Below are 22977 nucleotides of genomic sequence, written 5' to 3'. Positions count from 1 at the left end.
GCCTTTTCTCCAAGCATTGGCCTTCGTTTCTCCCACGACTACTGTGAAGTCCTGCAGTGAGCCTTCTTGTTATGACCTAATTTTTCTACAAACTGAGAGATGTAATTTGTACAGGTGCCAAGTAATGGGAACAGAAACTTGGAATTCTCCTGGCGCTCTAATTTAGCAGCCTGAGATTTGAAAAACTGATAGGGCAATCATCTTACTGTATTTAGATTTTGATTTTATAATTAAAACATAATTAAAAGGATGTCCATCACTTTATTTGGCAAAACTGCGGCTTTTTCTGTGGGTCCACCCCAGAACTTGTGTCCTGCAGAGCTGAGAGAGTGGAGCTGGGATTGATTTGTCTTCTTGCTAGAGAACCCACTGAATGTGCATTAAATGAAATATTTAAATTAAGTATTTAATTGGCAGATGAGAAAAATAAAAAATGAGCAACTGCCTTGATGGAGTCAGCTGGCCTAAGCCATTGTCCCATGAGGGACCTTCCATTTTGAACAATTAAATGTTAAGGAAAATACAAGGTACTTTATTTTAAAGTGGGAGGCTCTCCAAGACCTTTCTATTTTAGTGGGTTTTGAGGACCCCAAGCATGTGATACTGACATGATTTATTACTTGGCTGATTGCTGAACTAGCATGTTACAATTCAACCCAAGCGCTGCCCTTCAGTGAACAACAGCCCTCTTGACATTCCCAACATCCCCTTGTCGAAATGATCATCTATGAAATTAATCTTTTTCATGCTACTTTTTTCCTCAACCTCCCCCCCAGTTTATTGTTAACTAGTAAAATCTCTGCCAGTCCACATAAAAGACAGCTTAAATAACTTGGTGTAACACTTCTGAGGTGCTCAAATAGCTTACAGCACAAAACCCTTGTGTTTTGTCTGGACAATTCCATTCCTTTCCAATGGCCCACGTTTGTTCAGATCAGTATGCTGATGAAGGTTTTCCACTAAGACTGCTAGAGATTTAACCATGGTTACTTTCATTTCCCACCGAAAGACCTAAATGAAAAGTTTACACATGTTCAGCTTGCTTTTTCTAACAGGAAATAGGAACAAATTGTCAGGCAATGAAATGGAGTATTTCAATTTACGCTCCCTAGTGAAGATGTTGCCAAAACTGTATAATACTCCAGTGCTTATGAGGAAACCCAGTTATGGACTGCCTTGGTAAGAGTACCTGGCAGCAGCACAGCTCAGCCCGTGTGTTTGCATAGCGCTGGTTACCAACACACATCATTATGAACAGACCAAACTTTGCCCTCTTATCTGCACCTATGCTTCTCCTAGGAATGGGAAAGAACCTAATTTGAGAGCAGCATTTGACCCATGGAGAACTACACACATCTGCTGAAGGCCATTTTTCCACATAAAACCACTTTTCAGCAAAATGATTTAGCATGTGTTTAATTTTAATGATTTGGCTTAAGTGTCTTTTTGAGTGCTTTATCAAGCTACTATCAAGCTACTATCAAGCAGCAATCATCAGCTGCTTCATAAATATTGGATTAAAGTCTCTAAAGAGAATACATGTATCAGAAAGACCAAAAGGAAAGAGCACTGCCAGACACTAAGCTTTCCTCTTTGTGGTGCACTATTGTGTTCTTCGAGATGAAGGACATTTTTTAATGATGCTGGAAATTGCAACAGTAATATTATTTTTGACAATAGAAAAGTGTAACAGGGATGGTAATTGTGGCAGCTTTCTGGACTTACACAGTGAAGCCTCCACAGAATTTAATGCTGTTAGAGAAAACCATGAAAATAAAACTATTTGCCCTAAAAGCTCATTAATATTGGTTGGAATTCAGCCATAGTTTTGGGTATGTGCTGAGAAGTCTGGGCTTTGAATTGGTGGGTGTCTGACATGCCAGGATATTAATAGAATAAATATGCACTAATGCATAGCAATAAATAAGTTGGATTTTTAAAATTATCACAACAGAAGCAGAGAAGATAACAAAAACTTAGGGTTTTGAAAGCATTGACACATGTTAATATATCGGTTCATTACAGACAACTTCAAATGGTTGTCTTCCCTCCCACAGTAGGGAAATTCCTCTGGCACAGCACTGACTACAGTAAGTGCAGCCAGTAGTGTCCTGTTGATTTACATAGCATTATCATGCTGAATAGCCCTTATGGGTTTAATTTCCAACACACTGGGCCTCTGGATTTGCTTCGTCTCAGTGCCCAGAATCTTCCTTGGTCCCCATGCCCACTGCTTGGGTGTGGGACCTGTCTGGTGTAGCCTTTGAGATCTTAGCACTTGGCTACTTTAAGCTCCCAGGAGCAATTCTCCCGGATTTTTCAGTGAAATCTAGCATTTTCAAGCTACTCAGCAAAATCTGAACAAACACTCAGATTTGAAAAATATAGCACCAGACTTTGATATTCTCCTTTGTGTAAGTTTTGAGCGATACATAACATAGTCCTAACAGTGATCGCTGACTTCATAGCCACTGGGACCATGATTTATCAGTTTCATAACCTCAACCACAATTCATACGATGTACCACAAAGATCCCTGAGCAGTGTTCAACAGATTCATTTTCCTTTCATCCTCACAGCCACCCCCCTTTGTTGTTCTTCCTTCCTATATCTAGAAGAAAAACCTTCTTGTAACCAACTGGAAATATGAAGTTTTAATGTCTAATTAATTAATGGATAAAATTTATATATAATCTCTGTAACTTGAGGCGATTTATAGTACAAGCATGACAGGATGCTTTTTCTAGCACAGGGTCAGCTCAAACTCCTGCCCTTTCACACTGTATCTTCATGTACTCAAATGTACTTCACATGGTTTTGGGATTTTGAGGCCAGCAGCGCTGGCAGAACAGGGGTGCTGCAGCCCGCTCTGTACTGCCCTCCCACAGCCGGGATATTATGTCACCAGAGACTCATCTAAAAGCACTGACACAGTGTATCTTCTGAGCAGAATGGATTTGTAGGTAGCTGTAGCTGTAGCAGCGTTTTGTCAGAGCATCTGTTTTAAAGACACTCAACCATACAGATCTGCTCTATACTGCTGCTGTATAAAACCAGATCTGATTTGGAAAACATTCTAAGAATTAACCCACCCTTTGTCCAAAGTCACTAAGGTGTGCTGCTTGTGTACTGGATCTAAAGGCTCAAGTAGCTACCAAACAGAACTGTTTACCATTACCAACAAACAGTAGCTCTGCATCAGAGTGCAGGCTCAACTTTGTCTGCTTGAAATCCCCAGTACTGAAAACATTAAATGGAAGCTATTAATCCCATATGTAGAAGTTGGAAAATACTAAAAGAGCTTTTCTTTCACTTTTATTTCCTTCGAAAACTTAAAACCCAGGAGTAAAAGACAAGGGCAACATTCAGTCCACTGTTACTACCGTGAACTATACTTGGGTTCTTTGGTTTGTGTAACTGTGGGTACTTTGGTTCATAAAGACACACTTACAGATATATGAATACGCAGTCTACAGCTTCCCTTGAGGTAGGATTTCTCCCTCTGCATAATGTTAGGAGTGTAAAGAGAATGATTTAATTGCAAGAATAGCTTGAACATCCATTAAGAGAGTTTTCAGCATTTTGCTTTATTATTGCTCTCCTGAGTATCAAGATAAACATACAATATCTTGGTAGATGCATAATGATTTGCTCCAACACAAACTGACATAGCTACAGCTGGGAGCTTTAAATTGTCCACGTTTCAGACATGACAGTTACACTTCATGTAAATTAGTTAGTGCTATGTTTGACACTAAATATCAACAAGTAGTAGCAGTTTAACATGTAGAACTACATCGTCTCTGAAAGTATTGCCGTAGTAGGACTATTCACATGGGTTCTGAACAACGACCAGGAGATAACCATTATCTGCAAAAAGATGTAAAAATGTTTAGTTCAATATTTTATCTTATTTGCTGATAAATACCCTTTATTCATAATTTCTCTTCAACTTTTTATTTCTAAAACATAAAAGCAATGGCACTTATATGAAAAACACATTTAGAAAATGTAAGCACTTTGTACAAAAATTGAGATTACAGATAAGAAAATAACCTGTGTCATACATCTTAACCATACCAAATTAAAACTATTTTAGTAAGCAGTAGGTATGCTTTCAAGAAGCTGTAAAAATATTTGAACAACATGAAAAAAGTCACAGGATAAGCACCTGGAAGCTAGCACTTGTTATAATAAAAATACTTTTGACATCTGCAGCCTTTCCTGCAGGTGCAGATAAGGTCTTTCAGTTCACTACCTAGTTTATTCAGAATCAAGAACCCCATTAAAAAAAAGCAGAAAAGATTTGAATAGACTTCTACTGTGAATAAATTCTAAGAATGTCAGACTTCACCTACTAATTGTAAATGCCCAGGGATGTTTTGGAAACAATTCAGTTGCGTAGCCATTTAACATTATCTGTTAACATTTCTTGAAGCATCCAGTGAATTTAGCAGGGTCATATCTGCTTTGGAGATTTAGAAGCTGCACTCCCGCATTGTCACTTTCATGCCAAACCAACTTACAGATTACAGGTGGCTCATTTGCCACCTTCTATTATAGTAACATACAGTCAAGCTTTTGAACAACCGATCTTCCTGTTAGCAAAAGAGCTTCACATTTTATACCACTTATTCTCAGACCAACATGCTTTAATAGTTGCTAGTCAAAATGTCACCTCTGAAAAATAATTGAAGGGCAAATGCAAAGTAAGAATCAAGTGCATCAGTTTAAATCAATGAGCAAAACCCATGATTTAAAAAATGCATTATGCTTACACTCCAAAATAGAAACTAAAATTTTAATCTACCAGCTGATGACTAATGTTAACACTTAATGACAGCGCCAGGTTTCTTTCACACATCCTGGTTTCATAGCAGCATTATAAATAATTCTAGCAAGGCATGGTAATGCATACCTAGTGCAGTACCTCTGCTCCACATTTGCTATGAAATCAGCATTAGAGGACTGCCCCAGTAAAGGCTGGTCATCACTAACAGTCACTCAAAGAGATCCCTGAAGCTTCCTCTCTGTTCTGCATACCCCCATTGGACACTTCAGTCACAGTCCTGCATACTATTGGTCTCTCAGTGAGCTAGCGCACATAGCAGGATGTCTGCTCCACTCTGATCCCACTTCCACTTTGCCTAAGTCACCTTGTACTGGTAAGTGAGCACAGCTTCACCATAGCTTACAGAATCGCAAAACTCTTTGCATTGGAAAGGACCTTAAACTTCATCCAGTTTCAAACCCTGGCATGGACAGGAACACCTTCCATTAGACCAGGTTACTCCAAGGCTCATCCACCCTGGCCTTGAACACTGCCAGGGATGGGGCAACCACAGCTTCTCTGGGCACCCTGTGCCAGGGCCTCATCAACCTCACTGTAATGAATTTCTTCCTTGTATTTAATCTAAATCTACTCTCTTTCTGTTTAAAGTTTCATCTGTTTCATCTGGCCTTGTGATCTATTTTAGAGACACAACTAACAAATTAACATATATTTGTATTTATCGTGAGTGAGAAACAGATTACTATATTCCCATGGTTGCTTTAAGGAAAATAATTGCATCACAGTTACTATGTTGGTGATAATACTGTGTATCTGTGACACAAATCCTATCTATGGCTAGCATGTCACAACATACTAAGTAAAAAACATTTTTTTAAGAGAAAAAAGATTATTTTTTGCATTTGTTTTGAGCTAAAATATATTTCCTGCCTTTAATAATACATATAGACACACTCTGCTTGATACATATTTATTTGTCCAGTTTTGCTTTGTGCAAACCCACAGAAACCAGAACATTAATCAGATCTAGAATTGCTTTTCCTGTTTCTGAGCTTGAATAATATGAACTCTGCACATTAAAATCTTAACACATCCAAGTATATGGTGAATATACGATTATGTTTTCATACATTTATTTTCAAAAATAGAGATTTTCTATAGTAGCCTTCTTTGTAAAGGAAAAATCCCAAACTTGAAAAGACATACAATTCTATTGTTATTTTAATAGAAACATACCTGGAGCTACCATAATTTCATGTTTCTTTGATCTGATCCTAAGAAAGGTTAGATCATTCTCAGGGTCAATATCTCGTACTGTGCTCCTAGCTTTCATGACGAGCTGCTGAAGAAGAGCTGCATACTGCACTGCTGTAGAGTTATCAAAAGTTGTTCTAATTGGAATTCCTGCAAACAAATAATTCTTTAATAATCATTCACTTTAATTGTATATTCTTTATATATAGCAGAACATAAAAGGAAAAAGAAGGATTTCATAGTGTTTTCTGTTTTGTAGTAGAAGGGAGTTATGTCGATTTCAGGTATCTATATACTTTTAAAAGTATCATTTATATTAATCACTGTCAATTAAACATTGAGTTGTCCTGTGGAACTTTGGAAAGAGCGTAACTGCTGTTTAGGGCTCTTAAATACTTACCAAGTTCCATTCTGTAGTATTTAACCAGTTATGGTGCCTCATCAGTTTAAGCAGTCACCAAGTTTGTATCTTGGTTGCAAGTATTCAGCCCATACTTTAACTGTAGCATTTGGCTTGTGCAGCAGTAGAAATTACACATTCCCAGTGAAAAACAAAAAGCAATCAAAGGGCAGAAGTGGCATGTTTGCATTTGGCAAGCAAACCCACCCTTGGAACAACCCCTTCCAATTAGCAGCAAAATATTGACAATTGGTAGTACACAGTGTCCTGATCCCAACTTCTAAAAATATGACCACATAAGTCAAGATTAATTTTTAACAATTTAATGAATTGTTGTTTATCATTGAGTTGTCAAATAACACTTTTCATATTAATAGGCTACCAGGTGAAAGTAAAAGCAGGGTTCACTCTAATCCTGGAAGTGTCAAACTGTTTGGCTTTAATAAGCATGTTCCACTAATAAAAAATTTATTTGACCTACTAGCAAAGACAATAGATTACAAGCTGGCAAGGCAGTTTTCTCTTTGCATACATTTATACTGTGCCTTCCACATGGACAGGATAGCAATACAAAAACAGAGCAGTATGACTTGAGCTGAAGAGTTTGCTTATGAATGAAGAATCAACATATAAAACCAGTGAAAGCTACATAAAGCGTTAAAGGCAAAGGAGTAAAAAGTTACAGAACACCCTCAGATATTAGACTACTACACTTGAGAAATATTTTTTAGTTCGTAGGATGTGAAGTGTAGGGAAGAGTACAGAATGACCCAGAAGACCCTTTTTGTTGAATGTTTATTACACAGATTATAACTGATGTTTTAATGGAAACAACCAGGTGTTCCCAAGCACTGCATTAGCATGAGAATATGTATAAAATCACATCATTAAAGAGTAAGTCACTTAAAAGCAGCAATGAATTAGTGTCAGGTTTATATGACCTTATACCTAGATGATTGCTTCAACAAATACAGCACTTTTAACAAAAATGGTAAATGTTAAATGATCCTCCAAGGTCTAATAATAACATGAAAATGCATGGACACTGGTGACATCCTTAGATTAAAACTCAGCTGTGACTGCTTTAGGACAAATTCTCGTTGCCTCTGCCTCCCAAGTACAGAAAGGCAAATAAATCCTTCATTAGAAATGCTGCAGTGTGATCTTTCTCAGCTGTGAAGAACAGCAAGAGTTAGTGAGATTTTCCAAATAAACAAGGTACACTTAGCGTAGTGTTTCAATTAACAAATCAACATTAAGCATTAAAGTGATAGGCAATGTTTGTATCAGGAAGCTTTAATCTGCTATTTCACCTGCACACTATTATGTATGTATGTACCTACACTACTATAAAATCTTAGTGAAGGACAACCATTTATGTCAGTGAAAAGAGAGCTTCATCTTTTTTAGATGAAACACATTTCTATGGAGAAGAGTCTCTGTTGTATTCACAACTGGCAATGAAACATATCTAAATGATAAACTAAATCCCCAAATCCTGCACTGGTTTTGTCCACCAGCTTCAGCCTGGCCACATGTTCTACAAATTTGTGAGGATGAGGAAGTCTGAACAGGACCCAGGGAACTTTTTACCTTGCTATAAACAAGTCTCATGTGCAAAAAAGGAAGGTGGAATTTATCTCACTCTTTAGTAAATCAAAACTGAGACAGATGTAATCCAAAACAGTCTTTTAAAAAGCATGATATCATCCTAATTCTGCACAGCTCTACCTGAGGTCATGATGCACAGCAGTAATACACCTGATTGGGAAAGCATATTAGACCAACATTGTGCCAAGAAGTCTACTGTTCCAAGTAGCAGAACGTAAAACTGGGTTAGTTTTCTGTTTGATTTCAGTGGTGCTTTTGCCTTAAGAAATATATCAATCAGCAAGCTCAAAAGGGATAATCTGTGTTATCTAAATGCTTGATTTTGTTCACTTTTCATTTGCAGCTTAGTCCAAGTGATCATTGGATCAGGTCACATCCTATCTACTGAAACAATACAGAAATGGCTGAAGCAGTACTGGTTCTGCAGCCAGGTTGCATTTCACTGTAGCCAACAGCCATATCTAGACATAAGCACATGCAGGCAAAAAGCAGCTTGTCAGTTCCTATTTGCCAGGCTATGCCCTTCTCTCTTGACCTGCATCATCTATTACGTGAACAAAGGCACTTTTTACTCAACGTTTCCAGGCACACAAATTAAATTGTCCACATTTTCTAAACACTAAACAACATTTAGGCTTTCTTAGTTTTCTTGCCTGCTGTTGCTAATCTGCTGCTCACACCATAGTTTTGGGGACACGGGAGACGTAAAAGTGAAGGAGGTCAGATAAATTATAGGCGAGGTTACTCAAGTCTTTTTTTGTAAGGGAATGGTTGAAACACATTAACCTGGGAAGCTTAGCTCCTGAAAACTGGTTTCTTCACAAGCTTTTGGCTTGCATCCTTCACAATCACAGCCAAAGCTGGCCTGAAATGAAGCTTGCTCTTCCACCTATGACAACACACCATAACAGAATGAGCAATTTAAAGAAATTGTGAATATTTAGCAGGGCCAAGGAATGGCCCCCAGAATAGGAAACCAACTTTGTTCAGTAGAAATTTTTCTCCTGACGTTTCTGTTCTGTTGTCACTTTTCAGAAGAGGGGGGCAGTGAATATTCTTGTTTATGCAAAGAATTTTGGACTAAGCACCTGTAAAAGCAACATCTCAATGCCACGTGTTCTCCCTTTCTGCAACCTACCAAGACATACCCAAGATGCGGTTCCGAAAAAGAAAGTACAGTTTAGTTAAAGAAGGGGGTTAAGTAACAACATGGGACCTCTTAAATTAGGATTATGATACCTCTAGCCATTTCTTCAAAGAAAACTTAAGTCAAGGCTCTGCTTTCCATTAACTCAAATGAAACACTACATCATATGGAGAGGTTGAAGAAATGGACACCAACCAAACGTTCGTGTCTTGAAATGAAACATACATTCTTCAAAGTCACACCACCTTCAGCGAACATCGCAAGTGGGCTGCATTAACACCTCATAATCCGCAATTTTGTGCTTTGGAGTTACTATGCTCATTACCACTACCAAGCTTGTTACTTGGAGAAAGCAGATGGCGTTTTACCTTCGGCGTTTATCACAATAGTCGCGATAATACCTTTGTGGGATTCAATCCTCTTTAGGGTTTCCTCCACTTCAGCCTGTGGGGAGAAAGCACACCAGAGGACAACAGAGGACGCCACCGCACCTCCGACCGGCGGCGTGCGCGACCCCTGTGAGGAAGCCGCGGGACCGCCGTGCCTCAGAGCAAGCCCCGGGGCTCAGCCAGCCCCCCCCCCCAATTCCCCAGCCATTTTCCGGGGCGGTGGGCGAGAGCACCGCCATTACCATGGCTTCGCAACGGCCACGCCGGCGTTGCTATGGAGCGGCGGAAGTGACGCCGCGGAGCGGTGCTGCCTCGGGCCCGGGGAGCGCCTTGTGGTTGGTGGTTGTTAACGTGGGTTTGGGTGGTGGAGTGCCTGGGCTGTGTTGGCGGACCCTGGCTGGGCAGTGAGGTGAAACTAATGCAGGTTGCCTTAATTCTTGGGTGTCGAAGGGTTTTTAAAGATGAGGCTGATACTAGCTAAATGCCAGAGATACTAAGTTATTGTTATTAGAAATAATAATTTTTCTTTTTCCTGTGTGTGTTGGCCTTGTCCGTGTTCTGTTTTCCCTCAAATGTTACATACCATGTGGGTGTGTGGAGCTGCTTGTTCATCAATAGATGTTTCCAAGTTTAGTTGTACTGTGGTGACTATGTATTGGTATGTGAAGCACTTCTGTAAGAAACGCTGCTGCTATGGTTTACAAGACTTAAAACTGCAATAGTCCACTTTTATAATACTGCAGTGTAAATAAGTTACACATGTATTTCTGTTTACTGAAGTTGTAGAGGTATAGATTTCACATGCAAGGTACTTGAAGAGCCATAGTTCTCTATGCACACAGTAAATAGTGCTGATGTGTTCAAAAGGTTCTGATGTGTGTTTTTACGAGAAAGAGGCTAGTTTTACTCAGTTTTATGTGTTGTATGTGAAGCTTTTTTGGGCACCGTGCCACTTCTAGTTGCTTACCTCAAAGAGCTGTCAACTTTACAGTTCGGTGTTTTGGGAAGCTGCCTCTCACCCTATTTTTTTAAACAGAGTGGTCTTAAGAACAAATTAACAATCTGGTTATTAATCTGTAACCATTTAAAGATCCAGTCGTGTTTGAAAGTTGCAACAGTATCAGCATGTAATTTAATGCAGTTTATGGCCTGATGTTGCAGCGCAAATGACATCAGTGTATGGGATTGCCCTATCTATTGCAACCATGTTATTCTAGGCATTTACTAAGTTTCAGGCTGGCAGGGGCAGCATAGGTCAGAAGTGTTGGTGTTGCTGTGTATTCAGGTAACTGTGTAACAGAACTGAAAATCTGGTTGATGAGGGAAAGGGGAAATTATCAGAAATACCAGTATTTATATTCTAAAAGCTGCTATTAGGAGTTAACCCAGCACCCTATGGCATGGTGTAGAAAACAATCAAGCACACTGTGCCTGTAGCTGATACTCATAGACTCATGGAATAGTTTGAGTTGGAAGGGACCTTCAAAGGTCATCTAGTCCAACCCGCCTGCCATGTAAGTCACTGCTTCAGCTGTGTGAGTTTTCACTTGCAAACAGTTCAGCCAGCACTGCAATTTGCCTTGATAGCACCTATGTAGGTTTGCCACATTGAGATGTGTGGTGTTCTGATTTTTTTTTTTTTGGAAATGAGGTATCTTTACAGATTTGTTTTCATTTTATTTGAAAAATTGGAAGCACTGGTGTGTGGTTATTGAATCTGACTGGAACATCTGCTGAGCAGTTTTGTTATAATACAGTCAGTAGGTGCTCTTAAATGGAAATTTATAGATTACACAATATAAACTGGGTCCTACTGTTGGTGTTGGTCACAGGAGTGATCCTTGCTATTACAGTCCAGTTGAAGTCAACACACTGTAGGGTAACATACTGTAAAGGATAGTGGTGATCTTACCTCTGGTAACTGGGCTGGCAATTGCAGGGATTTAGAAAAATGAAAAGGAGGTACTTTTCTACTCTGATGCCCTATTGCTCTTTTTTAATTCCAAAGGCTTCTTTCAAGACCACTGTTTTCCCACATGGAGGCAAGATGCTTACATATCTTTTTAAAACTAATAAAAATACCATCTCAGCTTTGCAAAAACACTGAACTGGAGACAAAATGACAGATTGCATGATGCAGGATTATTCTTGGAAGCATTATATATGCTCAGCATGAAAGACTGAAACATGCAGACTTTTACAGATACTCAGGCTTTGTCTCAGACTTAGACACATAACAACAAATGAAAATACTTTCTTTGCTACTTGATATTTAACTGAGAATTCAGATTCCAAGCAACAGAATTATTATTTTGATATGTATTAGTGAATGCAGTATTAGGAACACAGTGAGACTGCTTGAGAACCAGAAACCCCTCATAGTCTAGGACTGGAATCTATCAAATGCTTATCTGTGTGAATAAGTTTAAGTATTTGCTAGTAAAAGTAGCCAGAGATGCTTAAACTTTGGGTGTTTGCACCTGTAGTCTGGTGTTTGAACTAATGTCTGCATTTATAGTTAAGATAGGAAAATCAGTTGAAAGGTGGAAAATATTTAACTGTTCTTTCCCCCTCGTCCCCATTTGACAGAAGATGTAATTTTCCACATGGAAGCTAGGAAGAGGATTTTGCTGGTAAGTACATGAGAATTTTATTCTTTCCTTGCTGCTTTAGCCCAGAGACCAGGAAGAGGTAGGGAGGGAGTAAGGCACTCTGAGGGACTTGAGCTATACTAAAGTTCTGTAAACAGACTTGATTTGCTGCCAGCCATTATGAAATAGCATAAATCATTCTGTACAGGAAAAAAATTGTTTTTTATAACCAGTGGTCTTGATTGCAAGTAACTGTAAAGGTTTGCCAGCTATTACAATAACTCCCTTGCCTCTGTGGTGGGAGATCTTCAGAAGTTTTAGTTTTGTTGGCCTATACAGTGGAATGTACTCATCCATGACCAATAGTGTTGCTGGTGATGATGGTACCATTGGTTGTTTCTGTTTAATCCTTTCTGCCAAACATTCTCAAAGGAAATTTTGTAGAAGCAGATAATGTGGCATAGTAGTGTGAAGCCCATTCTTAGCACACAGTCCGTATGAGTTTCTAAAAATAAATGACTGTGTGGTATTACATGATCATTTTGACATGATACTGACAGAGAAATATGAATTGTGTTCAGGTGTAAAAAAGTTTGAATATTTAGGGAGGATGTGTCACTATATGTATCATGCTTCTGGGCAGTCGCATACCAACCAATGAACGGGAGTTAGAGTTGGGATTTCCTTCCCCAAACCTCTGTGGAGCAATTACACTGTTAATGTTCTCAATTAATTCTGTCTTTCAGTCTCTAAGAAGCTTTCTGAGTTTTGTAGCAGCAACAAGGAGGTTGAATTTTGCTATCCCCAGAAGGCTTCAGGAACGAAAGTGTTATTTTGTGGCAGCAGCAGAGGAAAGTTATGGGGGAGAGTGTGCTAAGCTGAAAGTAGTCAGAGTGAGGTTTGGGGTGTCTGTGGATGGAAAAATAATCCACAGGGCTCCAGGGCTGTATGTGTCCTTCTCCCCATCTTTTAATAGCTCTGCAGTAAGCAATCAGTTGTTGTCAGTATCTCCTTATATCTGTGAAATATAATAAAAACCATAATCACTGTTGTTAAATTGAAAACCTCTTCCCTTTCCCCTGATTAAAATTTGGTTTTGATTTTATTAAAAACTGTTAAAAAGTGAAAATAGAGAAAGAGTAAAGTTAGTTGTCCTCTCAATGTTATGAACAAAACTGCAGGAAAGATCCTGCCTTCCTCCACCTAAAAACGGATCATAGCAACCATGTCACCTAGAGTGGATGAGATCAAGATCTTTCCCCATCTATCTGTTGATAAAGTTTTATTTGTTCTTATCTTTTTACCTTCTTGAATCCAAATATATTAAGTTGGGAAAGTAAAAAAAACTGTAAGTCATGTAGTCATGTATGAAGCAATTTTATTCTGTAGATAAATATTAGAATGAAAATTCACTCAAAATATTTTTTGTGTAAAGATTTTTTCTTTTTTAACATTTGAGAGCAATTATTCCCCGGGGGGGCCCCCCCCCCCATATCTTGTGAGGGATTTCTAGCTCGAATCCTCTAGATGGTGCTACAGCTACAGCACAGAGAGATGAACTCGCTGTTAGGTTTCGTGCAGCTTGTTAAAATGCCACTTAAGTTACATATTGTACTAAAGGATTAATGACTTCAGCTACAATACTGCTTACAGGTTTATGTAAGGAGGAATCCGCGTAGTTGGCTTAGCTATCCTCAGCTAAGTAAGAATAGAACTTCTTTTATAGATACAGAAATCTTGCAGGGACCTTGTCTTGTGTGGTCAAATTATCCCCTCATCTCTTGAAACCATACCTTGAGTGCTGACAAGGGCAGAGGTGGCCAACTGTAGCCTGTGGTGCTGATTAAGTGACAGCAATGAGCCTCTTAAACTCCCAGCAGATGTTGCTGCTTTTGTATGCTAATGGGAACTTCACAAACCATTTTCTCATCCTTCTGAGAGCAGATGTAAGTACATGAAAATTACTTTTCTATATCAAGAGCAAATTGATAATAACCTTGGTTCAGTTGGAAGGCAGAGGCTGTAGAGACACTTTATTTGTTAATTGCAGAAAGCTTATGCAGAACTTCCTCAAAATTAATTTTTTTTTATATTCTGCTAACTTTTCTTGTACTGAGGTAGTTAAGCAAAATCTGAATTGTGAGCCCATTGCTGCCTGGACTTTTAAACCATCCACTCAGAGGCTTTCAGACTGCTGTGTGAATCTGCTCCAGTACATTTACCTTATCACCTTGAAGGTAGATACTTCCCTGCTACCCTGGTTATTTCAGTGGGTTTAGTCAGAACAGGCATGTCAGTTTATCAGCAGTATTCATCAGCTTTTGATGACCTTTGTGTGGTCTGCTGCGAATATACAATAGAAAGTGTTGTGCATCACAAAGGAGGATGCTGTGCCATATATGCTGATGTTCCACAGTCCTGTGTGGTAGGAAATGCCCACTGAAACAGTAACAGTTTAGAGAATGACTCTACTGATGGCTGAATCATATTGAAGTTAGCACCGTTGCTGACAGTGAGGGCTATGTTTCTGGTTAACTTGTATGGAAGCACTGGGCTCCAGAACTGTGAAAACAGAGGGGCATAATCCAGGAAGGATTATTATCCAGGACTGCTATCCAGTCTCTGCTATAACTGAGCCTTACATTTAGCTCAAAGGACTGTGTCCTGTGTGTCCTTTGTAAGAACAAGAAAGAACATGCCCATCTTTCTAAGACATCTGTCCATAAAAGGTGTTTTCAGACAATAATAAAGGAGTGGCCTGAACCATTGAACTGTATTTTAAAGCTTTATTTCACCTGGATTATTCCATCCTTTCTGATATAAATTGACACCTTGCATTTTAGATTCTTTGTGAGGCTGGACTGCATTTGGTCACCTTTTCTTTGGACAAGAGCTATATTTGCCATTACTGGAGTGTTCTGGGTGATCTTTGAAAGTCCCAATTAAACTACTGCCCAGAAATGCAACATGTATTTTGATGATGCAATATTCTTATGTATTATTTCATCTCGGGTCCAGAAGAGTTCCAAAATGTCATAGTCTTGGCAAACCAAAGAAATATGAAAACACCTCACTAAGTATACACACGACTAAACATTGTGAGATTTCTCCAGCACTATTGCTACCAGCTTATTTAACAGGGTAAGAGGTAACTGCTTGGAGCAATTTTGCTGTTAGGAGTTTTTCCTAAAGGCTTTCTTTCAATGTATAAAATGTTTACAAACTTAATTATGAGAGTTACTGGGGCCACTGTTAATAGAACAATGATGAGAAAATTAGTTACAACAGAAGTAATTATGAGGCAGGCTAAATTTTAATTTGTTATTTTAGAAAAATCAGAATTCCTGGTTTTAAAGAAAAGCAAATGCAATTGCAATTTTTTTTTACATCAATTATTGCTGAGAAAAATTCTGTGTTTATACATGACACTGACCCTTTCTCACCAGGAGAATGCTGTAACCAGTAACTCCTAGGCTGGATTACCTGAAAGCCAAGAGAAGGCAGAGACACTTGTTCTGTCATTCACATCCATGACTTGTCTGACATAACTCAAATTGCTTGTAAACTTTCTGTCCCTTGTGAAAAGTGGGATTCTTTTTGCAGTTATTATAATAATCAAAATTAGTGTAACTAGAGACTTGTTGTTTTGCCATTGATGTTTTTAGCTTCTCTTTTTAGGCATCTTAATGTGGTGTGTCTGAGTCCAAAACCAGAAATAAATTCAGTAGTAAACCAGAAGGCCTTTAGAGGTGGTATGTGGCCACTGCAAAACTTGTTGGGATGAGTAAGGATTTGCACTAGATCAAGTTGTTTTGTAACCCAGCATTGCAGCCTCACCAGCTGCATTCTTCCTGGATGTGTCACTGTGACTTAGTAAACTTTTAAATGCTTTAGTCACCTTTACCAGGAAAGCTAACCAGAAAAATGTGTTAAGTTCAGTCTTTCTACAACTGGAAAGCTTAGAAAAATGCCAGCAGAACGATAGTTGTAAAGGTAACCTGAAGTGGCATCAAAGCAGCATCCTGTGACAAATGTCTGCAGTGCTCTTGGAACTGGCAAGCTCACAAGTAGATGTAAAGGTATGACTGACATCGTTAGAGTGGAACCAGAAACCACGGTGAAATAGTGTATGCTGTCTTTCATGTGGAGTAAATGTTTCTGTGAGGTTGTACATGTAAATTGAAAAATAGCCACTGGCACAAGGTTTCCAAGTAACCAATGTTTAAACACGGGTAGGGGCTTTCTAAACACAACTTGCATTACACCATCAATCATGACTCTTGGGATTTTGCATTCTCTTTCAAGTGGACACCTCAGTGCATCATCCATAGCAGTGATCTGTGGTGTCAGGGTAGGAGCTGTTGCCGGTGGCCAAACGTTGAAGGCACTTTCCAGTCTAATCCAGCTCCTTTCCCTCTCCTTTGTGTATATTTTATCAAAATAGAATACCCCATTTCTGGAACATGTTTTCACAACAGCTTACTGAGTAGGGGAGGTTATGTTGGTTTGGGAAGATCTCATCACCTTTAGAAACTGACCTTTCAGAAGGTGCCAATTGTCAGAATGCCTGAGTAGATCACAGGCAGGATAGTATGTCCCACTATCCCCTTGAGCTCAGGGGAAGAAGTGAAATGGGAAACTGAAGTGCCAGAAGGTGCTGATATCCTTCCTTTTATACTAACATCTTTCCTGGATTTTATGTAATACCCAGGTTCAACTCTATATTTGAGGCAGTTTTGCCATCTTCTATGCTTTTGTTTTAAACCTTTATTGCCCCCTATGTTTGCCCTTTTCCCAGTCTCTCCTTTTGTTGCTGTTTTGCTTTGACCCATTAAATATTTAAGATTGTTTTAGGGAGGGTTTGCGCATGAATGAAAATTCAAAACTGCTTTTTGAACAGCTTCCTTATGTTCAGCAGTTATTATGAGTAAATACGTTCAGTAGTGATTCGATGTAAAACTGTTATCACAATTTGTGATGGTGCAGAGTGCTGGTATTTACAGAGAATCAGGATGTGATTCTCTTGATCAAAGAAATGATCTCTACTGTGGTACAAGTCTGTTGTTTGACAGCATTTGTCAGTGTCTTCTTCCTCCTCTCTGACAAGTGAATCTGAGCCTTTTCAGTCTGCACAGCCCAAGGGTTTATACTGAATCAACTCTGCTTGGAGACTGTCATGTCAATATAATAAACAGCTTTGGTTCTAGACTTAAAATCCTTAAAAAAAATATGCCAGTGATAGTTGCCAAACAAATGTTAAAAGGATACCTGAGAGAATCTTTCTTTCACGTTCGAATTCCAATAAAGTTTTATTTCTGATACCAGATTAAGCTCACTGGATATAAGTAAAATTTTGATATCGGCATACTCGCTGTGCAGGTAGGATAAAATTCAGGCAACTAGAACATAGCTATTAGTCAACACTAGAACAGTTTTTAAATGATAGAAATGAAAAAAAAATACAGTTCTTAAGTTGTATCAGATGGTGTAATTTTCTTTAGAAAGCCAGCATTTAAGTCTTCCTGCTGGCAAGCTGCTATTATAATGTTTATTTTAATCTGCTTCTGTGTCTTAATCCAGGGAACTTTACTTGCTTTTCAGTTGCCAGTCTTATGATGGTTTAGCTATGCTGATTTACTGGCTGTAATTTTGAATGAGGGAGAGATGGGAATTAGCTTCAAGGGCTGCTGGGAGAATGTTAGAATATCACCTCAGCTGTTGACCCTGGGATTTTCTTTGCTGGCTGCCCACTTGAGCCAGCTGCTATCTCTTTGGTGCTATACACCGAGTGTGTCTTATATGATCTCACCTTCTTGTGAGGTGTTTTCTCCCTCAGTGATGCAGCAATCATTGTTCATGGCAGCATACTGAGAAATGTGACAACAGCAAGTCCCTTAGGTGCTGAGTTGTTGCTGATTAGGAATGATGTTTAAATAGCATTTTTTGGTCAAGCAATATTGACAAGAGGTGGATCCATGAGGAGGTGAGCCTAAGTCCCATGCCTAAAGAAGGTAAGCAAGCAGATGAGGTTGTGGTTTGGCTTCCAGTCACTGGGTTAGTGCCAGCAGTCGGTCTGTTCCTTATGATCCCTTCATGGGCACATTTATGCACCCTGCCCTGCTGATCAAGGGTTTTCCTGTTGTGTAATTTCTAAGCTGACTTTCTGTACCTTACCCATCTCATCCTGGGTTGCACTTAGTCCTGGTAATTTCTCTGTGACACAACCAGCACCACACCTCTCCTGCTTTCAGTGCACTTGACTCCTTGACTGATAACACAGTGCAGTTAGAGCAGATACGTGGTTCTGAGAAAGACTAATACTTTGAAGAATGTTCTGAACACTTTCTTACTGGAAATTTTACAATTTTTGGAAAAGAGCTAAGTCATACAGTGGTTCTTGCAGTTGGGTGAAGTGCTTTAGTGTGGTATTAGAAAGGGAACCTTTTAGGATGGTTGCTATTTTTTAATGTTCATTTTGATTAAATATAAACTAAAAGATACTTTTGACCAATCAGTGACACCAAAACTATGTAGCTCTATTTCTGGCCTAGTTTTGGGCTAGAACAAGCACTGCATTCAGGCATATTTTTCTTAAACTTTGGTCTCATGCTAGTTTTTCTAGAAAGCATACTTAAGAAATAAAATTGTAAACCCTTCATAAATGTCTAGATGGCTGACCACACTTTGGCAAAGATAAAAGCTTTGACGTGGGCTTTTCTGTGCCTTTTAAATCCCAGCTGGGCCTTAATGGTCTTTGTGTCAACGAATGCTACAGATTTTAGCCAGTCTGGTAGAGATCCTTCACTGCTCCATTGTTTGGAACTTCAAAATCTGCTAGGAAAAGCTGTAAGAATTGACTTGGCAGATTAAGTACAACCATCCCTGGAGACATCCAAGACCAGGCTGGGTGTGGTTCTGGGCAACTTGATCTATTGAAGATGTCCCTGCTTGTTGCAGGGGATTGGACTAAATGAACTTTGAAGATCCCTTCCAACCCATACTATTCTATGATTCTATGAACTGCTGCTACTTACAGGACTTTTTCCTGCTCAGATTGTAGAGAACAGCATTTTTTAGGGGCTACTCAACACATACTTCTGCCTTGAAACAAATTTTATGCTTTCTTTGGGGCTTCATGCTGTAGTGAGCAAATGGGGATGGCCATTTGAGGCAGGCAAGTCATGTAGTACCTGTGGTGCTGAAATCCCCTCCTCCTTTCTTTGCACTGTCTTCATTCTCCTCCCATTGAAATCAATGGCAGCATTGCAATTTTAGTGGAAATACATTGGTGTTATGAGAGCTGGTACAAGTTTCTCTTCCAGGGAAATAGCAAATTGGTATTAATAGTCATAATGCTTGAAGAGGACTGGATATGATGGAGTGAAACTGAGCTGAAGGCAGGCACTATATGCTAACCCGTGCAGCAAGTTCTTTGATTAGTACATGATCCTGAAATCTGCCTTTATTTTGAAGGCTAGATGGAGGAGTATCAGCATTTCCGTGGTGGATCAGAGCTGTGAGTATTCTAAACCAGTACCTTGTTTGATGATATTCATTATATTGTGTTTTTACAGTCAGGTGAAAGGACATTTTGCTATATAAATGTTAGAAAGTATCATTTTTCAGTGCTAGAAGTTCACCTCATGTTGGGGATCTTTAGTTCCTTAACCTCACAGAGAGCCAGAAGGTCTTGGCCTGTTAATGATGTGTTGTGTGATCTTGAGCAAACCAGTTCCTTGTGTCTCTGCTTCCCTTCCCACTCTCCTTTGTCAGTTTCCTGGAGCACAGGCCTTCTGCTGTGCTTGCTCAGTGTCTAATTCAACAAGGCCCTGATCTGTGCTGGGGCCTCTAAATACTACCCCTGTATAAAATAGAAATAATCCTCCTCACAAATAGGGGTGCAGACTGGGAATTTCAAAAGGATGGAAGAATGAGTCAGTTTTCATGGACTCCTTTAAAAATCAAAGCTTTATGCATAACTTATGCATAATGGCAATTTTGAGACCAGTCCTGTTGCTGTTGGCTTGAGTCATGTAGGACAGCAGAACAGATTCCAGAAATCTTCCGTTGTATCTGTCTACGCTTTTAAATGTCACAAGAGAGACTTCTAGGGCAACAGATTGAAGTTCAGATAAGATTACGTGTTATAATTACCAGTGGGATTTGTTTGTCCAATTCTTTAAGCACTGAGTGGAAAAATGCATGTGCATCCCTTAAGAAAAGGGAAGTGTGTGCATTTTCCTACTCTAAGTCAAATAAAGAATAAGATGACATGTAAGCATAGATGCGCAAAAGATAAATAAAGTTATTTATAAAAATAAATATTCAGATTTTCCCTGTACCTAATATGAGTATTTGGAATAAAGTTATAGAATGACTAAAGTTTGGATTTCTTTAGTGTTTTTAGCTGTAAATGTAGACTAAATAAAACTGATAGTTTTAATTAAATTTGAATTGGCTGTGGTATTACACCACTTTAAAAGCCACTGGAGACACTCAAGTTGCATTTAAAATCTAGTATTATAATTAGTAATATCTATATTTATTATTGTGGTAATTGCACTTTAATGAATGTGCTTACTACTAAACAAAAGCTACAAAATCTAACAGCTCCTAAGAGCATGTTGATTTCAGCTGCACTTTATTCCCTTCGTCATCCACTTAGGTTATCTTTGATACTAGAACTAAGCTTTAAAAGCTAATGAGGAGAAAGTGTAAAGATTAAGAGACAAAACATTAAATATTTTCCTTGAAACTGAGTAACTGTTTGCAGAGAGAGTCTTCTGGTTGTGCCTGCCCTCCCCTCCCCCATGTCTAAGGTGGTGCTATAATTTCCATGCTAACCACTCTATCTTTCAGACTTTAATGCGTTTTTCACATGGTGTCCCAGGAAGCAGAAAGCATAGTTACAGTTAAAATCAGGAATTCTTAGGTGCAGCACCACCTTTCTGTCTGTTGGACTTAACTGTCTGACTTCTCAGCCCTGGGGAAACAGAATACAGGAGATGGTGGGTGTATACTGTCGTGTAATCTGAGCTAATAATAGTGCAAAATAGGGTCCATTTTACTACTAATGTTATTCTTGCCCCCCCAGACACCTTTATTGTGAGGCTTTTGTTCCCAAATGGAATTTGGTTAGGGTCTCCCTGTATTCAAGAGTGTCTGTCAACGTTGGCTTGCACACCCTGTGTTTACTTTCATCAGTTGGGCCTCACTTAGGACTTTCAGGATGCTCTTGTTCATCTGTGAAACGATGGGCTTTGTCCTGCTTTCTGTATTGTTGACTTCTCCATATTACCTTCCCATTGAGGCAGGCTAAGTGTAAAGGAGTGGCAAAAGGCAGTATTTTACTGAATTGAGCCATGAAGGCCAGCTTTTCTGTGGGAATATTAAATTGGCTATGGTTCCCTAGTTGAGATAGGATTCCTGTATTTATTCTCTGGGCTACCTGTCCCAGAGGAAGAGCACTGTCTCAAAAGGGTAATATAACCCCCATTTTCAAGAAGGGGGAAATGGATGACCCAGGGAATTACAGACCAGTCAGTCTCACCTCTCTGCCTGGCAAAATCTTGGAGCAGATTCTCCTGGAAGGCATGCTAAGGCACATGAAAAACAACAAGGTGCTTGGTGACAGCCAGCATGGCTTCACTAAGGGCAAACCCTGTCTGACCAATTTGGTGGCCTTCTATGATGGGGCTACAGAACTGACGGACAGCGGTAAAGCAGTTGATGTTATTTACCTGGATTTATGCAAAGCATTCGACACTGTCCCACACAACATCCTTGTCTCTAAATTGGAGAGACATCAATTTGATGGATGGACCACTCGGTGGATAAAGAACTGGCTGGATGGCCGCACACAAAAAGTTGTGGTCAATAGCTCAATGTCCAGCTGGAGACCAGTAACGAGTGGTGTCCCTCAGGGATCAGTGTTGGGACCAGTCTTGTTCAACAACTTTGTCACTGACATGGACAGTGGGATTGAGTGCGCCCTCAGCAAGTTTGCCAATGACACCGAGCTGTGTGGTTCAGTTGATATGCTGGAGGGAAGGAATGCCATCCAGAGGGACCTTGACACGCTTGTGAGGTGGGCTGATGCCAACCTCATGAAGTTTAACCACGCCAGATGCAAGGTACTACACCTGGGTCGGAGCAATCCCAGGCACAGCTACAGGCTTAGTGGAGAAGAGATTCAGAGCAGCCCTGCGGAGTAGGATTTGGGGGTCTTGTTTGATGAGAAGATGAGCATGAGCCAGCTTCAGTGTACGCTCTCAGCCCAGAAAATGTGTCCTGGGCTGCATCAAAAGAAGTGTGGCCAGCAGGTTGAAGGAGGTGATCCTGCCCCTCTACTCTTCTCTGGTGAGACCTCACTTGGAGTATTGTGTGTAGTTCTGGTGTCCTCAACATAAAAAGGACATGGAACTGTTGGAACAAGTCCAGAGGAGGCCACGAGGATGATCAGGGGACTGGAGCACCTCCCATATGAAGATAGGCTGAGAAAGTTGGGGCTGTTCAGCCTGGAGAGGAGAAGGCTGTGTGGAGACCTCATAGCAGCCTTCCAGTATCTGTAAGTGGCCTACAAGGTTGCTGGAGAGGGACTGTTCACTAGGGACTGTAGTGATAGGACAAGGGGTAATGGCTTAAAACAAATGAAGGAAGTTTAGATTGGATATAAGGAAGAAGTTCTTTCCTGTTAGGGTGGTGAGGCATTGGAATGGGTTACCCAGGGATGATGTGAATGATCCATCCCTGGCAGTGTTCAAAGCCAGATTGGACAGAGCCTTGGGTGACAC

The 22977-nt window shown here is 39.7% G+C and overlaps 1 protein-coding gene and 1 long non-coding RNA gene across 2 annotated transcripts; both read right to left on the bottom strand.

The window, feature by feature from the left end:
* Positions 1–3562: 3562 nt before the first annotated feature.
* Positions 3563–22037, bottom strand: LOC133223122 (dynein light chain roadblock-type 2). The gene is made up of 4 exons (XM_061373545.1): positions 22034–22037; positions 9573–9649; positions 6029–6196; positions 3563–3870 (listed from the first exon to the last, which is right to left on the bottom strand). Coding segments are annotated over exons 1-4 (291 nt in total). The 5' UTR covers positions 22036–22037; the 3' UTR covers positions 3563–3826.
* LOC133223123 (uncharacterized) lies at positions 12842–14513 on the bottom strand. Its single transcript, XR_009728472.1, has 3 exons — positions 14407–14513; positions 13978–14118; positions 12842–13202 (listed from the first exon to the last, which is right to left on the bottom strand). It is a non-coding gene; the product is annotated as an uncharacterized LOC133223123 (long non-coding RNA).
* Positions 22038–22977: the final 940 nt, after the last annotated feature.

This window comes from Neopsephotus bourkii, unplaced genomic scaffold (assembly GCF_033783945.1).
Source record: "Neopsephotus bourkii isolate Nb327-2 ecotype Australia unplaced genomic scaffold, CSIRO-AGI_Nbou_v1 NB_1631, whole genome shotgun sequence".
In the NCBI taxonomy this organism is placed as follows: Eukaryota; Metazoa; Chordata; class Aves; order Psittaciformes; family Psittacidae; genus Neopsephotus; species Neopsephotus bourkii.
Note: the sequence above shows the minus strand (reverse complement) of the source record. Positions and strands in the feature narration are given on the sequence as shown.